The 15,682-nt window shown below is 41.4% G+C and overlaps 1 protein-coding gene across 1 annotated transcript in view; it reads left to right on the top strand.

Annotated features, from left to right (window-relative positions):
* The window catches only part of CNBD1 (cyclic nucleotide binding domain containing 1), a 97,939-nt gene that overhangs the window by 62,993 nt on the left and 19,264 nt on the right, over positions 1-15,682 (top strand). Inside the window, exons 4-7 of the mRNA XM_077933623.1 lie at positions 672-817; positions 7,399-7,550; positions 10,586-10,720; positions 13,300-13,432. Of these exons, the coding sequence (XP_077789749.1) occupies positions 672-817; positions 7,399-7,550; positions 10,586-10,720; positions 13,300-13,432 (566 nt within the window). The remainder of the gene's footprint in view (positions 1-671; positions 818-7,398; positions 7,551-10,585; positions 10,721-13,299; positions 13,433-15,682) is intronic.

Genomic DNA, 15,682 nt, shown 5'->3' with positions numbered 1-15,682 from the left:
CCCGGCTGGGGACTGGGGAGGGAGAACGCCCAATGCCTGAGCCAAGGTCTACCCACATTTGAAATTTAATAAAGTTGTGGCCAATTTAATCCCATAGCACGTTGTCTTGAGTCGTTATTGCACATGACGGGCGGGACCGCTCGGGATCTGGGCACTCCGCCTGTCCACGCAAAGCAATGTTTTTGTGTTGTTTTCACTAATATATGCATTTTCATGCACAAGTTACCCTAGTGGATGTTAATTTTTACACATTGCTTGGTTGGACAACTGCAGTGTGAAATTCAGAGAAGTGTGAATTTCAAAAGATGGCTGAGTTTCCGTTTGTATGTTGGTTCAACTAGTATGAATTTTGTAGGTTCACCTTTAAATAATGTGAACTAAATATTATTATTATTATTATTATTATTATTATTATTATTATTATTTATATCCCCACCCACCCCATCCCTACCTCATAGCATACCTGAATAGGTTAATCCAAATGAATTTGTGAATCACAGCACCTATACCCTACCCCCCAGCACACAACCTTGGGCTTCTCACAGCCTTTTTAAAAGTTCACAAGTTCAGACATCTGTACCTGATGAAATTCTCCCTTCTAGGCAACTGATGGATGGCAACATATGCAAAACTGGTGATATTCTCTCTTCCATGTAACTCTGTTTTTGCAGCCCTATTCGAAGGTCTTCAGAAGAACATGAGATCGTACATAAGACAATGAAAATAATTACTGGCATTAGTGATCAACTTTCTGATGCAGAGCTGAAGCAGCTTAGTAAAACTGTCACAAGGGAATACTGGTTGAAAGGAAGCACAGGTAGGATAAACACAGCCACTTACTGTAAATCTTTTAAAAGTCTTCTATCCAAACAGCTTGCTCCTTTGAAGGTTGAGTTGGATGTACATTTTATTTGTATTAGTAAGTTTTTGGTATTGTGATTTCAGAGCTCTTTTCCTGTGAACAGCAATTATAGGAAGAGCCCCTGACTTTCACTTCAGACTTCTAGATATGCCAGGTTCCTTTAGTCTAATGTTCTCTTGTAACATTGACTTAAATGTCTGTAGCAGTCTTTAAGTCCTCCCTCCTCCCCCAAATCTGAAGAGAATTGTCATTATTCTATGAGAAGGATGCATGTAAAAAACTGCTTACACATGTGAAAAACAGCTTAAAGGAAAGTTCAGATATCATATATATTCCTTTGTGATTAGATTCTGTAATTTTCTTTTACTTATGAGGTAATCTCTCCCTCTCCCATTATTAAAACATTTTCTTTCATATAAATTAACCATCTTTCTCCCTTCCTTCGAGGGACGCGGGTGGCGCTGTGGGTAAAACCTCAGTGCCTAGGACTTGCCGATCGCATGGTCGGCGGTTCGAATCCCCGCGGCGGGGTGCGCTCCCGTCATTCGGTCCCAGCGCCTGCCAACCTAGCAGTTCGAAAGCACCCCCGGGTGCAAGTAGATAAATAGGGACCGCTTTCTAGCGGGAAGGTAGACGGCGTTCCGTGTGCTGCGCTGGCTCGCCAGATGCAGCTTGTCACGCTGGCCACGTGACCTAGAAGTGTCTGCGGACAGCGCTGGCTCCCGGCCTATAGAGTGAGATGAGCGCACAACCCTAGAGTCTGGCAAGACTGGCCCGTACGGGCAGGGGTACCTTTACCTTTACCTCCCTTCCTTCAGATTCCACTCCAAAACCTTCCTTTTCTATGTGGCCTTTAATATATGCCCTTAACCCTCATTCCCAACTGTATGTGAGTATAGGCATTTGCCCCGATTCCTCCCTCCTTCCTGCCCTTAGTCTGTCCTTTTCCCCCTTTCTTGCTTTTTTTCTATCCATTTGATCTTGTAAGCTCATGGGAGGCAGGAACCTACATGTTTCTTATGGAACTCTGTAAGGCACCAGGTGCACTGATGGCATGGCAAAATCCATGACAAAAACATTCCTCCTCACTGAGATACCATCACATGATATGCCACTGTTGATTTTGAGTCCTGTTATAAAGCTCATCTTTCAGATTTTGGGCCCCCTCCAGAAATGCTTTCCATTGTGCGTTCATGTCGATTTGTGCTGTTGGGGCAGTCATACATGATTCAGATTTCAATACTGTTTGCTCCTGCAAAAGATTTGGGGCACTCACACGGCTTTCCGGAGGGGCCCTTTGTTATTACCAGAACTATGACGTTTTGCTTCTGTAGATAAAGGAAGATGGTGAAGGATGGCCAAGTGGAGAGTCTTGACTTTAGAAGCTGAAATATATGGGCAGGGATAGCTGCATCAGGATTCATTCGGCACCTTCTTGTCCCACTGCTGTCCCCACCCTTGTGGCCTTCCTCCTCCTCCTCCTCTTTCTATTGTTGCCTGTTCATCTGCCCTCTGCAACGAAGTCAGCAAGGAAAAGAACCTCATATACATTTTCTCTCTCTCTCTTGGAGGTAGTGCTCACTGGGTCCAGAGGAGGAGGCACATGAATGGTCAGAGGCAGAAGGAGGAGGTGGGCCCTCTGAGCGAAGGGAGACCCATGAAAGCAGCTTTGTAATTTACTCATTTAAACAATTTATATATTGCTTATCTGCAATTATCTCTAAGCCGTTTACAAAGTTATAATATTTTTTAAAAAGTTAAAATCAGTTCGAACTATAAAATCAAACTTTGATTAAAATGCCTGCTAGAATTTTTTTAAGTCTTCAGTAGTGTGATGGCTCTTTGCAATAAGTACCTCTGCTCACTCAGAGATATATACAGTTCTTTATTTTACATATGTACAAGCAGCGCATTACAATTATGCATCTGAATCCTCTGGTTCAGATTCTGGGAGTGGCCTACGCTGGCTTCTTCTCCAACAGAAAAAGCGGGGAAGTTTCATGTGATGCCTCTCCCCCTCCTCTTTAGCTCTCTCCTCTCCTTGGCAGACGGAATAGGCATTGTCTCACTATCGGTGCCAGAACTTCCTGTGCATCTGAGGGCCTTCCCGCCTCCTGGCTTTCCTCTCTTTCCTCCATTGCCACTTCCTGCTCTTCCCCGGCATTCTCTGGAAGTACCATGACAAGTAGGCACCAAGAAGTTCCTTCCCTTTCCCACCAAACAGGTACTATGTAGGTGGAGTCTAAAGTCAGGTTTAAATTCAGCCAACTATGTCCACTTTTGTATTTATGTGCTTAAATTTATTCACATTGTGCAACTATTCAGGCTTCTTCAATTTAATGCCAGTACTCCCAGCTCATTTATAATCCTCCTCCAGCCTATCAAGGTCATTCAGAATTTTTCACCTGTCCTCTGTGGTCTCCTACAGTGTCACTGGAGTCTTGTACGCCATCCTTGTTAAGTTCAGGTGTTTATCATTCAGCAAGGATTACACAGCAATGCTTCCACTAGTATCATTTCAGTTTGAATCCACCAAAAAATGTTGATTCGTAATGGCTAAGATTGTGCTGATCCTTTACCTTTATCAGAAACAGGTCACCTAAAGGGAATATAGCAACTGAAGGACATGTTATTAATAGACTGAATTGTAAGCTAAGCAGGCAAAGACTACATTAGCATAAATTAAGCTGAGATAATAAAAAGGACAATTTTAAGGTCAAAGCTTGTGCCTGATTTGATAGTGATGAATACTGGCATCTTGCTTGCACGGGTGTAAGTTTGGGGAAACAAAATGACTCCATCCAAATCTCCTTTGGTATCTTGGCCACTGGGACAGTCCTGTTCTGTTGGATTAGGTGCTCTGTTGATTTAATATACTTTCAGTTAAAAACACAGTATGGCAATGCAGAAAGAGGTCTAAAATTGCTGAGCGCCAATGTGTGCATGAGATAAAAGCTAATCTTAATGACTCAGTCTGTCACATCGTGCCTTTAAAGAAAAAGCTGCTTTGCATCAATGTGCAATCTTTTCCAGTTCTTTGAACCTGGTTAAGCAATATTTTCAATCTCATCTGATTCGGCAAGCTAAAAATAAACACAAAATTGATTTTTGACTAAGTAAAACTGACTTGATAAAAATAATACACGCCAGACAAGTCTTTAATCTCCCAAGTACGTTGTACAGGCACAGCTTCAGGAAAGCCAAAATGCATGAAAAATTGGGGCTGTGTTGTTGTAATAATGTTGTGTAATAAGGGTCTTCTCCCTAATTTGATATCTTTTTGAAATGTCGAGAGCAATAGTTTTCTGATTTGTTTTGCAATTGGCAGAAAGAAGGTCTTGCATACATTAAACCAAAGACACCTTAATGTCATGACAGGGAGTTCAAAATTGGCTCTAAACCAGACCTCATTTCACAGATGGAAATCAGGAAAATGCTTTTCACACCCTTCCTCTCCCCCTATTACACATTGCTTCATGGATGCTGTGCTACAGTATATTTACTTAACTCTGCAGTTCTCTATTGCTCAAGAGAGGTTTATTCTTTATATTAAAGACATTATAGAAAAAACAGAATTGTCATACAGTCTGTTATCAGCCATTCAAATGAACCTTACAAATGTGAAATGGCAGACTACTTGGTACAGCACTGTTCACAGGTGTGCTTTTAAATGCACACATATTAGCATCAAGATATATTTGCCCTCCCTTCTTGAAAAGATTTCATTTTTACTGACTTTGGGACTAAAAGAAGTTGATCTCTGAAGAAGGACACCTCCTGCAACTTGCACTAATGCAATTTTAACAATGTGTCCTCAAAGGGGAGAAAGCATGGGGAGTAATTTACTTCAAACATGTTCCATTTTCTTGTAAGAAACTATAGTCAAACTATATGCTAAACCATCATACCAAAAAAATATTTTTTTGTATTTCACTGACTGCTCTTAGTTTTATTTTCTCCAAACCTCTTTAAAATACAAATATATAATGTGTTTGGCTTTTGCTTTATGCAGGATTTTAAGGAAATTAAGAGTCCATCTACTATACAATTGAAGCAGTACCATGACACTTTCAACAGTCACAAATTTCCCCAGAGAAACCTGGGAACTGACTTTTTTAAGGGTGCTGAGAGTTACTCAGAGACTCATGATTCCCCACCACTACTGCAATTCTCACAGTGGCTTAACAATAAATCCCTTTACCTAAGGAATTCTGGGAACTGTAGCTTTGTAATGGGAATAGAGGTCTTCTAACAACTCCCAGGGCCTGATTCAGCTGAAGAGTTGTGCTAGCGGGAGCCAGTGCAGCAAGTCTCAATGGGGCTCACATTCCCAAAATTAGCTCTGGGGGTCAGGAGAACCCTCACAACATTATGGGAGGGGGAGAGGGGAGATTTTGCCTGGCAAGCAGAAATGCATCCGCCGAATTCCTCCCTTAGAGGAATCCCTCCCTCATTAATAAGCTACACTTCCCAGGATTCTCTGGAGTAAGCGATGACCTATTTAAAGTGGTACAATACTGTTTACATCTTTAGTGTAAATGGGGTCTAATATACTCAATAATTAATATTAGTAGTTAAAAATTAAAAATAGTAGTGCCTATCCTGCACTGTTTTTTTTAAATCAAGGGACATGTTTGTTTAAAGATAGCTTAGAAAAACACAAGTGTACTCTGATCTGCTATTAATACTTCACAGTGAAACTCACTGGTGCATGACAGACCAGATTGTGTGCTGCATGATGCCTTAGTATACATGTGTATGCATTTATATGTATGCATACTAGAGACAAGATGGATTCACCTGCCACTGAAAAGTCTAATTTCAAGGAAACCCTGGAGGCAGAGCTGAACCCAGAATAATGACAACTCTAGTGGCTCACAGCAACAGGATTTTAACAGGGCTACCTTAGAAGACAAAAGAGGGGAGGGGCAAAAGAAGGACATAGATTCAGCTGAAAGAAGTAAATTTTTTTGAAAAAAGGAGCTGTCCGTGGTAAATAGGAAGAATTCAAACATAGATATGACTCTATGAACCTGAAAAAAAGACACAAGGCAAGTTGATGGAGATTCTGAGCCCCATATACATGACATCCCAATGAGGACTTCATGTCTTTTCCATTTAATCATTCACACCTGACAGACTATAGTTTTAAGATTCAAATATAACTTGAAGCTCAGTATGAGAAGTTGAGTTGAAAAGGACACACAGTGCTTGGGTGCTGAATTGATGCCAATATACCTTCACATTTGCATGTGAATGAGCAAGGGATTCACCCAAGCCCACCCAACTTGTGGCCCTCCAGGCCAAACACAACCCACCAACCATGTCTAACAGTCCAGACAGGAAGCCCTGAGAATCTGGCAGGCCATAGTATATGACAAGTAGACTACAGTCAGCTTGGGTCACATGATGTGTCAGTTTAGGCTAGACCTTTCCATACAGTGGGCCATGTTGTTGTTTGATTGTTTAGTCGTGTCCGACTCTTCGTGACCCCATGGACCAGAGCACACCAGGCAGTCCTGTCTTCCACTGCCTCCCACAGTTTGGTCAAACTCATGCTGGTAGCTTCGAGAACACTATCCAACCATCTCATACTCTGTCATCCCCTTCTCCTTGTGCCCTCCATCTTTCCCAACATCAGGGTCTTTTCCAGGGAGTCTTCTCTTCTCATTAGGTGGCCAAAGTATTGGAGTCTCAGCTTCAGGATCTGTCCTTCCAGTGAGCACTCAGGGCTGATTTCGTTAAGAATGTATAGGTTTGATCTTCTTGCAGTCCATGGGACTCTCAAGAGTCTCCTCCAGCACCATAATGCAAAAGCATCAATTCTTCGGCGATCAGCCTTCCTTATGGTCCAGCTGTCACTTCCATACACCACTGCTGGGAAAACCATAGCTTTAACTATACGGACCTTTTACAGACCTATACAGAGCTTTAACTATGACTGTGGGTCATATATATCCTTAATTTAGATCAGGAGTTGGGAATCTCAGGCCCTGGGCTGAATGTAGCCCTCAGGCTGTCTAGCACTCAGGGCTCTTTTCAGGCAGTGCCATCCTCTCCAACCACACTGCTTATCAACTTTGTTCTATGCCCCCCACCTGAGTTTGCCTAGCAAGACTGGATCCTTGATATTTGGCTGGATGGAGGATGGATGAGAGAGTGAGTGTTTGTGTGTAAATCTCTGACTGTACAAACATAAGCATAATGGCTATTGCTCCTCCCTTTTTTGTCTCTGGCTACACCGAGCACTGGGATGCAGCCTCCTAAAGGTTGCCCATGGGGAAGCGTAGCTCTTGGGTTGAAAAAGGTTCCCCACCACTGATTTAGATGGCAATGTCTCCAAATGATGCACATGTATGTTCTACTTTTGGCAGCAACAGCAGGACGATGAGTTGTACAAAAATGTTCAAGTACGTTTGCTAAACTGCAAATGTGATGAGTTGTGTTTGTATCATGTTGTGGGTATGCCAGATTGTTTGCTTTTTTATACTAACCTGAGAAATTATTATTAATTTTTTAAAAAAATTCAATTCTAGTGGATGCAAGCCAAGAGTTCTACATAGTACTCAGAGGCTCCTTTCGACCACTGACAAAGTATTACAAAAGAACAATTGCAGGCGATTTTGTTTCAGCTACTGCTGAGAGTGGTGGTTCAGCGAAAGAACCTCAATCAACATCCCAAATGTTGGTGAGTTATAACAGCAGCATTGCCAGTAAGCAAGTGAAAGCAGTGGCAACTGAGAAAGCCAGTTTTACACTCAGAATTTTCCTTCGTGGTGCACAATTGTCCAGGAATGGTAAATAAATGCAGAACATGTTTAAAAGTCTAAAATGCCTTTGTAGTTTACTAGCGGATTTTTAAAATGTATGTTTTAGCTCTTGTACACATGTGTGACTCTGGTAAAATATGAGAACTGCAGGTCTTGGGTTTGTACCCAATGTAGCATTAAGTAATATTCTATCCATGCAAGGATTCATGCTTACATAATGGGGAAAATTTCCCACTCCTCCCCTTGTGTGCTCCTCAAACCTGTTCTGAGTTTCTCCCCAACCCTCTAAAAGGTAGAAGAAAGAGAGAAGAAGTTTAGTTGAAGGAGCTGACAGCCACTGTAGTACTGGACTTACATTTGGGGTCATGCAGTGCTATGGCCCTAGCAGCATTCCTGGCGGAATTACAACTCCCATCATCCCTGGTTATTGGCTGAAGCTGGTGGAAGTCAGAGTCTACCAATATCTGGAGGGCTGCAGGTTCCTGATCAATCCCTTTAAAAACAATTGAGGAGAGCATGAAAGCCATACAGGAAACTGAGGGTTGATGTTGTTGTTGTTGTTGTTGTTGTTTTTACACAGTACTTTTTTTTTTAAAGTCATCTGGTATAATGTAGAAAGCTGTGAGCCTCGCTCCTGTCTTCTTTTGTGAGGTGAATTGCTCTGATTGGCATGAAGAGGTTAGAGGAAGTTGTTTGATTTTTGTGTGGTTGGTGTTGTCACTTACAATCACAGACAATAAGCTTACATCAGCCAGCTGGAATAGATGCCACCAGGCTTACCTTTCAAGCATTTAAAGCTATTGTGTCTCATGCAGGGTCTCATCCAAACAAACAATGAACAAATTTCAAATGCCTCAGGGATCCAGGAGCAAATGGCAGACAAAAAGAGGGTCTTTGAGAATTCTTCCAGCTAGCTCACCAAAATAAGATAGCTGACCTTGGGCAAGAATGACAAGGAGAAAAGATTAATTCTCCTTTTATTCTTTCTGTCTAAATTGGATCTTTCTTACAGATTGCCAGAGGTGCGCCAGAGCTGTTTTCTAAGAACAGAAAGAAAATCCCATTTTTAATGTGTTTCTCGGTGACAGCTTTTGCTGAAGTTTTTGTTACTGTAGGCAAAGTATAATATTAGTTATCCAATCCCTCCAAAGTATACTGCATTTAATTGTCTAAATGAGTCTTTTTCTGGGCAACAATTTTATGCAGCCGTATGAGACTGACAGAGCATGTTGAGATAAAATTATCCTAGATAAGCAGAGGAAGCAACACACACACACACACACAGAGAGAGAGAGAGAGAGAGAGAGAGAGAGAGAGAGAGATGAGTTTCCTGGCATTTGCCTCGGTTTTCCTGTCTGAGCATAAGCAGATGTTTCATAATTAGCAATGTTTCAGTAATTTCTACTTCCTAGAAATGTTTAAGGAAAAAGACCAAAATGCACTCTCATGCTCTCAAGTTTTGCTTTGTCATGCTGTTCACTACCACATAAAAGAGTGGATTTTGTTTGATTAAAAAAAAAGGAAGGGTGGGGGCTTAGGCCAAGATGGCTTGTATACTGTGTCTCAGCCTGCAGCAGTCTTCCAAACAACCTATTCCTTCAGAATGTAGACTTCCGTAATGGAAATGCTGAAAGGTACTTAATAGTGGGTTGATAAAGGTCATCTTAGATATGGAAGGATACTTAACTGAGCCCTTTTAAGATAACAAACCAATTCCTTTCCTTACTGTTTTCGGTAGACTCTTAACTATCATTTAATCTTTTAAGTGAGGGAGGCTAACCTGTGGCCTATCCAGATGTTGTTGAAATACATACTCCACTATCCCTGGCTGTTGGCCATGCTGGTTGAGAGTGATGGAAGTTGTAGCTTAACAACATCTGAAACGCACTTGTTATCCACTTCTGCTTTAGGTATTCTATAGTAACTCCCTCTCTGTTGTCTGCCTGATCCGGAAGTGGGGATTCTGCAAATGATTTTTGTGTCCTAAGTATCATTCCTTCAATTCAATACAGTGCTAGAGTCCAATAAAAAAAAAAAAGCCCTCTGGCAAGTGTTGGTTTCAATGTTGGCAGGGTCAGTGTGGTGCAAATGCAGAAACACCAGATTGGTTCTGTTAGGCCATTTGCACCATACCAACCTTGCCATTCCTCATTTCTATCCCAGTACACTGCAGCAACTTATTCGAACATAACTCAGGTGAGTGCTGCACTGTCCACTGCTTAGTAGTACTGTCACAGATGACAAGGGGTGGGGCAAAATGTCAGTGACAGCTTTCTCCACAGAAGCAGTGTGTCTATGGGACTCTCTCCCAGGGAAGATCAGGCAATTCCCTTCCCTAGCATAGTTCAGATGGAAAAGGTGCTTTCATTTGGCCTGACCTTTGGAAGGGGATAGGAACATTCAGGCTTGATATATTTTTAAACTGTCATTTTTAATTATTGCTTTTGGATATGATCTTATCGGATTTTAGGTTGTTAGCTACTCGGGCACTCTTTGGGGAAGAAGCGTGGGATATATGAATTTAATTTATATTTAATACATTTAATAAATGAATTAATATCTAAGGCTTCAATATAAATATTCTCAGGTTTGTTTATACGATGAAAGATGCAAAAAGATATTGTAGCAAATAATGCTCATAATGGTATCGGTAGGTGTGATAGATGAATGATCATAAAACATATTCCATTTTCTGCTTCATTATCTTCACATCTCTAAGCCAAGTAATAATGCCATTCTGTGTTTTGTGCAAAATATACCTGTCATCCCTAGACATTATTATAAACTGAATTTTCAGGGAGTGTATAATTTTATTTTGCTTGTAATATAAAGCAACATGAAGGAAAATGCACTGAGAATATTCTATGTTGTATGATTTACCCAATTAAAAGAAACACAAAGGGGTGCTAGAATTTGCTCCACTTATTTTCTTCTCTTAAAAATGTCTTTGAAGTTTGGTATAGGAAGTTGCTTTGGGACTTTGGAACCTCTCCCTCCGAAGATGCACCACAATGTGCTCACAATTGTTACGGAAGAAAACTGCGACTTTCTCAAAATCTCATCAACAGATTACTTAAGAGTAAAAGAGGTAAGCAATCTTTTAAAAAAATCTTAAGTGCACTTGGCAAGAACAAAAAAATGGCCATGCTTTTTTTAAAAAAAATATTGTGTGTCTATGTGTAGAAGCTTCTGTCTTCTATAAGCTACTTGTCTTGTTTCAATGAGTTGCAGTAGGAAGTTGCTTTGAAGCTACATCTCTGGATAAAAGCTTGATTAAAACCTAGCAAGATGGACACTCCAGCAGCCATTTGCTGGCCTGTTAGGCACTTAACAGGCTCTCTTAAGTTTTTCAGTCCCGGGCAGGTAGCGAAATTGGTGGGCTGAATTTGTGCCTAATGGGTGTCAGGACAAGAGGATAGGCAGCTGCCTGATACCAAGTGAGACCATTGGCCCATGTACCTCAGTATTGTCTACTCATCGACTGGTAGTAGCTCTCTAGGGTTTCAGACAGGGGAGAATCCCAGCCCTACCTGGAGATGCCGGGACTGAACCTGGGACCTTCTTCATGCACAGCAGATGCTCTACCACTGAGCTTCTCCCAAAGGATTGGGGACTCCTACGTTATGCAGGCTACATCAAAGTTCTGATCTTCAAAACATTGCTTTGAGCTCATTGTAATTGCCAACATAAAGTGCCTAAAAATTGAAAAATGACATGAGCCCTGCCTGTAGGCTTACAATCTGTAAGACATGACATAAATGGGGGAAAGCTGTGGGGAGGAGCAAGAGGACAACAAGCAAATTGTCACCTACACATAAGTGAGCCTCATTGAGTTCAATGGGTTTTAGTCTAGAGCCCACAGTGGGTTTGTTTTGAAACAATCAATCCCTCTTCCCAGGGAACTCAGGGAACTGTAGCTCTGTAGCTGTGCTAAGTCAATTGTTCCATGAGCGCAAGTGTTTCTGTTTGCAGATAAACAATCTCCTTCACCTGCACACTGTTCTGTGAGCTCTCCCTATCTCCCCGAGCAAATATGAGAAGGGTGTTGGGGGAGTAGAGGGGAGGGTGCTGGCTTCCACTTAAATAATGGCTTGGTGGACTCTACTCACTGGTGGAGGAAGGGGTGTGTGGTGGGTGCACCTCGCCCCGGGTGTCATGTCTGGGGGTGTGTGACATTGCTGCCCCACCCCCTGGGATGCTCGCCACGGGCGGTGCCCCTATGGGCAGCTAGCCCCACCCCTGGGTGCACAACATGTGCACTGCTCCGGGTGCCAGAACAGCTAGCTCCACCTCTGACCCCACTCCCTAGGTTTTATGGGGGACCACAGTTTGTTAATATTGGTCAGACCAATAGTATGCTTTACTAGGTCTTTGTTTAGCCCCATATACTAAAAATCCTTTTAAAAAAGTTACAAGACTGAAGTGTTAAACTCTATAATGGCCAATAGCTAAATGCTCTCTTAAGTATACTTGATGTGTGTATTGTGTGAGCAGGAACCAAATCCTGTTAATCTCAGATTGGAACCACATCTCCTTGAAGGGTTCTTCTTGTTGATTCACAACTCAGATGCTTTTGATTTTGCTAAGCAGCAGCTTACACTTCAAACAATCAGTACCGCTTTGTGGACACCAGTAGGATTGACTTTGAGTCTAATTTATGCTACAGACACAGTGTATTTTAGAAAAACAATTGAATGTGTTCTTTTTTTAAAAAAAAAAACCCCTCAACCTGAACATTTTCTTTTTAAAAAAAAATTAGAATAAGAAAAAAATACAATGTGGGAGGGGGGGTACACAAATTCCAGAGATGCAGACAAAGAATCAAATAAATCTACTTGCATCCTTTCGTGGTGAGTGTAAGTTATCCAATTGATCATTCTAATGGCTTGCTGGAATGTTGACTGGCTCATAGATAGCCAACATGTGGCATGCAGTCGTACCTTCGAAGAACATGCACCCACTGGCATGTGGAGAAATGTGCAAGATCTAGGCAAATTTGCATTGAAATGTATGTATCGGGTGGGGAACCCATGGCCCCCCAGATGTTGCTGAACTCCTACCATCCCTGACCCCTGGCCATGTTGGCTGGGGCTGCTGAGAGCTGGAGTCCAAGAACATCTGGAGGGCTATGGGTTCCTCATCCTTGCTTTGGGCGATCAGTGGGAAGTCCTTGATAGATAGTTGGTATGAGTGACAAGAAGGGAAAGTTTGTGCAAAGCTTTTTTAAAAAAGTTAAAATATTAATCTAATGGTGTATTCCTGCACTTGTGTATTAAATTATTGAGTACAGGACTATGGTAAAAATAAACATGGATTGCCATCATGTCAATACACAGTCCAGGAGCTCTGTTAACATTTAGGTTATCAGACATGGAATTGATATTTCTGAATATAATGTTACAGCCATTCAGTGTTCATATTGAACGAATCTATCTTCCATTCATTCCAATTTGTTTCCAATTTGTTAATAAATTAGGTTCAAAGTGTACTGGCTGTATTGTGCTAAAATCTCTACTATTCATGAGCTACGTATTTCTTAGTATCTTATTCCATTTCTGCAACTTTCCTTTCCCTGCTCTTTATTTGTTTCTTTCCTTTTTAAAATACACACACACATATATAGTATACCTTTTCATCGCTACTTTTAAGCATGAAACTGTCTTTCAGGAAGTAGCAAAGCGTGAAAAGCTTGCCAAAGAAGAATTAATCCATGCCTGTCCGTGTTATCGACACTGGCCTACGGTATTTATATTTCAGCTGGCTGCTCAGTTAAAATGGAGGAAATTCCCAGCAGACCATGGTGAGTGTCATTTCACTTTAAACTCCAACAATCATCTTCATGATCTGGGTTTTTATAGTTTGGAAAATATAGAAAAATCTAGCCTGGCCCAGCTCAGATCAATAATACCTGAGGATGGGTGTGTGTGTAACTAGACACATGAACATAATTGATCAGTAGGGGAGGTCCTGGTGGTAGTGTTAATGGTGGATTGGTGCTGACCAATGATAGAGCCTTCTTGGTGTCCATTGCCCATTTGTGGAATGCTCTCTCTGGTGAGATTAACATCCAGGAGAAATTAAAATAAAACCCTGTTCACCCAGGCATTTGATGGCTGAAAGATACTGTTCCTGGCAAACTTGAAATTAATCGCTATGGGATATTTGACTATGTTGAAATATTTTTAGTTTTTCCCTTACTGTTTTGCCGACTTTTTGTTTTGCTGCACTGGGCTCATTTGTGAGGAAGGATGGGATAGAAAATTAAATAAATAAATAAATAAATAAATAAATAAATAAATAAATAAGGGTTTGCCAGCAAATATGTGACCATGCAGGCATCCTGTCTCTCTTCATGTTCCTGTAACATTTAGCTCCTGAGATATGTGATGTGCTGTCACAGCATAATGCATTTTCGCGGGGTGCGAGGGTTGTTCATGTGGGGTTGTGACAGGGAAACACGCAATGTGATTACACCATGCCGTTCATTTCAGGAAGCAAACATTCCGGAGAAGAGAGGGGAAATTGGACGCAGGCCTGTCATTCTTAGTGCTGTGCCATTTAGCTTTGCCCTTTTGGAGTGTGCGTGGGGGGTATGTGCAAATGCGGTGCATCATTTTCATACGATTAAGGGAGGATCCCGCTAAATATTTATTCATGTGGACTGTTTTATCCATTTAAGTTATTAAAGAAACTAAATTACAAAACCTTTTTAATTAACCAGTGGATACTGGAATGAATTAGATGGATAAACTGCATTGGGAAAGAAAAGCAACGACTTTATCAAATTCTTTTGATTAATTAGTTGTTTAAAAATGCTTATTATCCATTTCTTTGCCATGAGTGGTGCACAGTTTGATTATCTGATTGTGCCACAGCATGTGTTTCAATACTTAGCTGTGTTAGCTGATAAAAGCAATTTTTAAAAATAAAAAAGCCAGCTAAATTCCATATATTATCTGCTACATAATCTCATTAGAAATCTCCCCCCTCTTCCTCCCCCTTTTTTTGTTCACATGATTTGTATAATTACTCTTTTGGCTGATCCTACTGAGATCATGGTTTCAGCTGCTTCCATTAACTGCTGGAACACAGATTTGTCAGACTAAGCAAATCACAGTTCAGACAGGTACTATAAATTGATGTATCTTGACTCTGCAGAATTTCATAATGGTTTACAATGACGTACTACTATTTATGCAGTGTAGGTGGGGAGCCTCTGGGCTGACTCTGACATTACATTTCTTAGGGTTGCCATCTTTAAAACAATGAAAATCTGGACAGAAAAGTTGTTAACCTTTTTCATTGAGGGGAGGGGCAAGTTGTTGAGGAAAGAAATGGGATGTTTTTGAGCTATTGCCGAGGGAAATTGGCAAAAGCGACACTGCCTACACCAGCTGCCATACGTCTGGATTTACACGGACATATGGCAACCCTACATTTCTGAACACGGAGAGCCATACAAAAACAATGAGAAGCAACAGAATATTGTACTTTGGTTCTCTTAAGAGTTGTATTGAAAAGCAGGTTCCCAAAGTAAAGGTAAAGGTAAAGGGACCCCTGACCATTAGGTCCAGTTGTGGCCGACTCTGGGGTTGCAGCGCTCATCTCGCTTTATTGGCCGAGGGAGCTGGCATACAGCTTCCGGGTCATGTGGCCAGCATGACTAAGCCGCTTCTGGTGAACCAGAGCAGTGCACGGAAATGCCGTTTACATTCCCGCCGGAGCGGTACCTATTTATCTTGTACATGAAGCTGAATCTCCAAACTAGAATCGCAAACCATGGTCTGATCCTGGCTTACAAACCTGGTCTGGAGGTTATGCATAAACCATATAATGGTAAATTATGGTTTGTACCGAAGAGGAAATTACTAATTCAATCTGAAGAGGAAAGGCACCTCATAAGTCTGTGGCGCGTTCCCAGTCCTTCAACCCTGTCATCTGGTCATAAATGCTGGCCTGATAAAGAAGTGTTGCAATATGTTCAGCTCAGATGCTTTGCATTTTTACTAAGATGGTCTGAACAGCCATCGTGATTTGCCACATGGATCTT

This window comes from Podarcis muralis, chromosome 8 (assembly GCF_964188315.1).
Source record: "Podarcis muralis chromosome 8, rPodMur119.hap1.1, whole genome shotgun sequence".
Lineage (NCBI taxonomy): Eukaryota > Metazoa > Chordata > Lepidosauria > Squamata > Lacertidae > Podarcis > Podarcis muralis.
The sequence above is the reverse complement of the archived record's forward strand: the minus strand, read 5'-3'. Positions and strand labels throughout refer to the sequence as shown.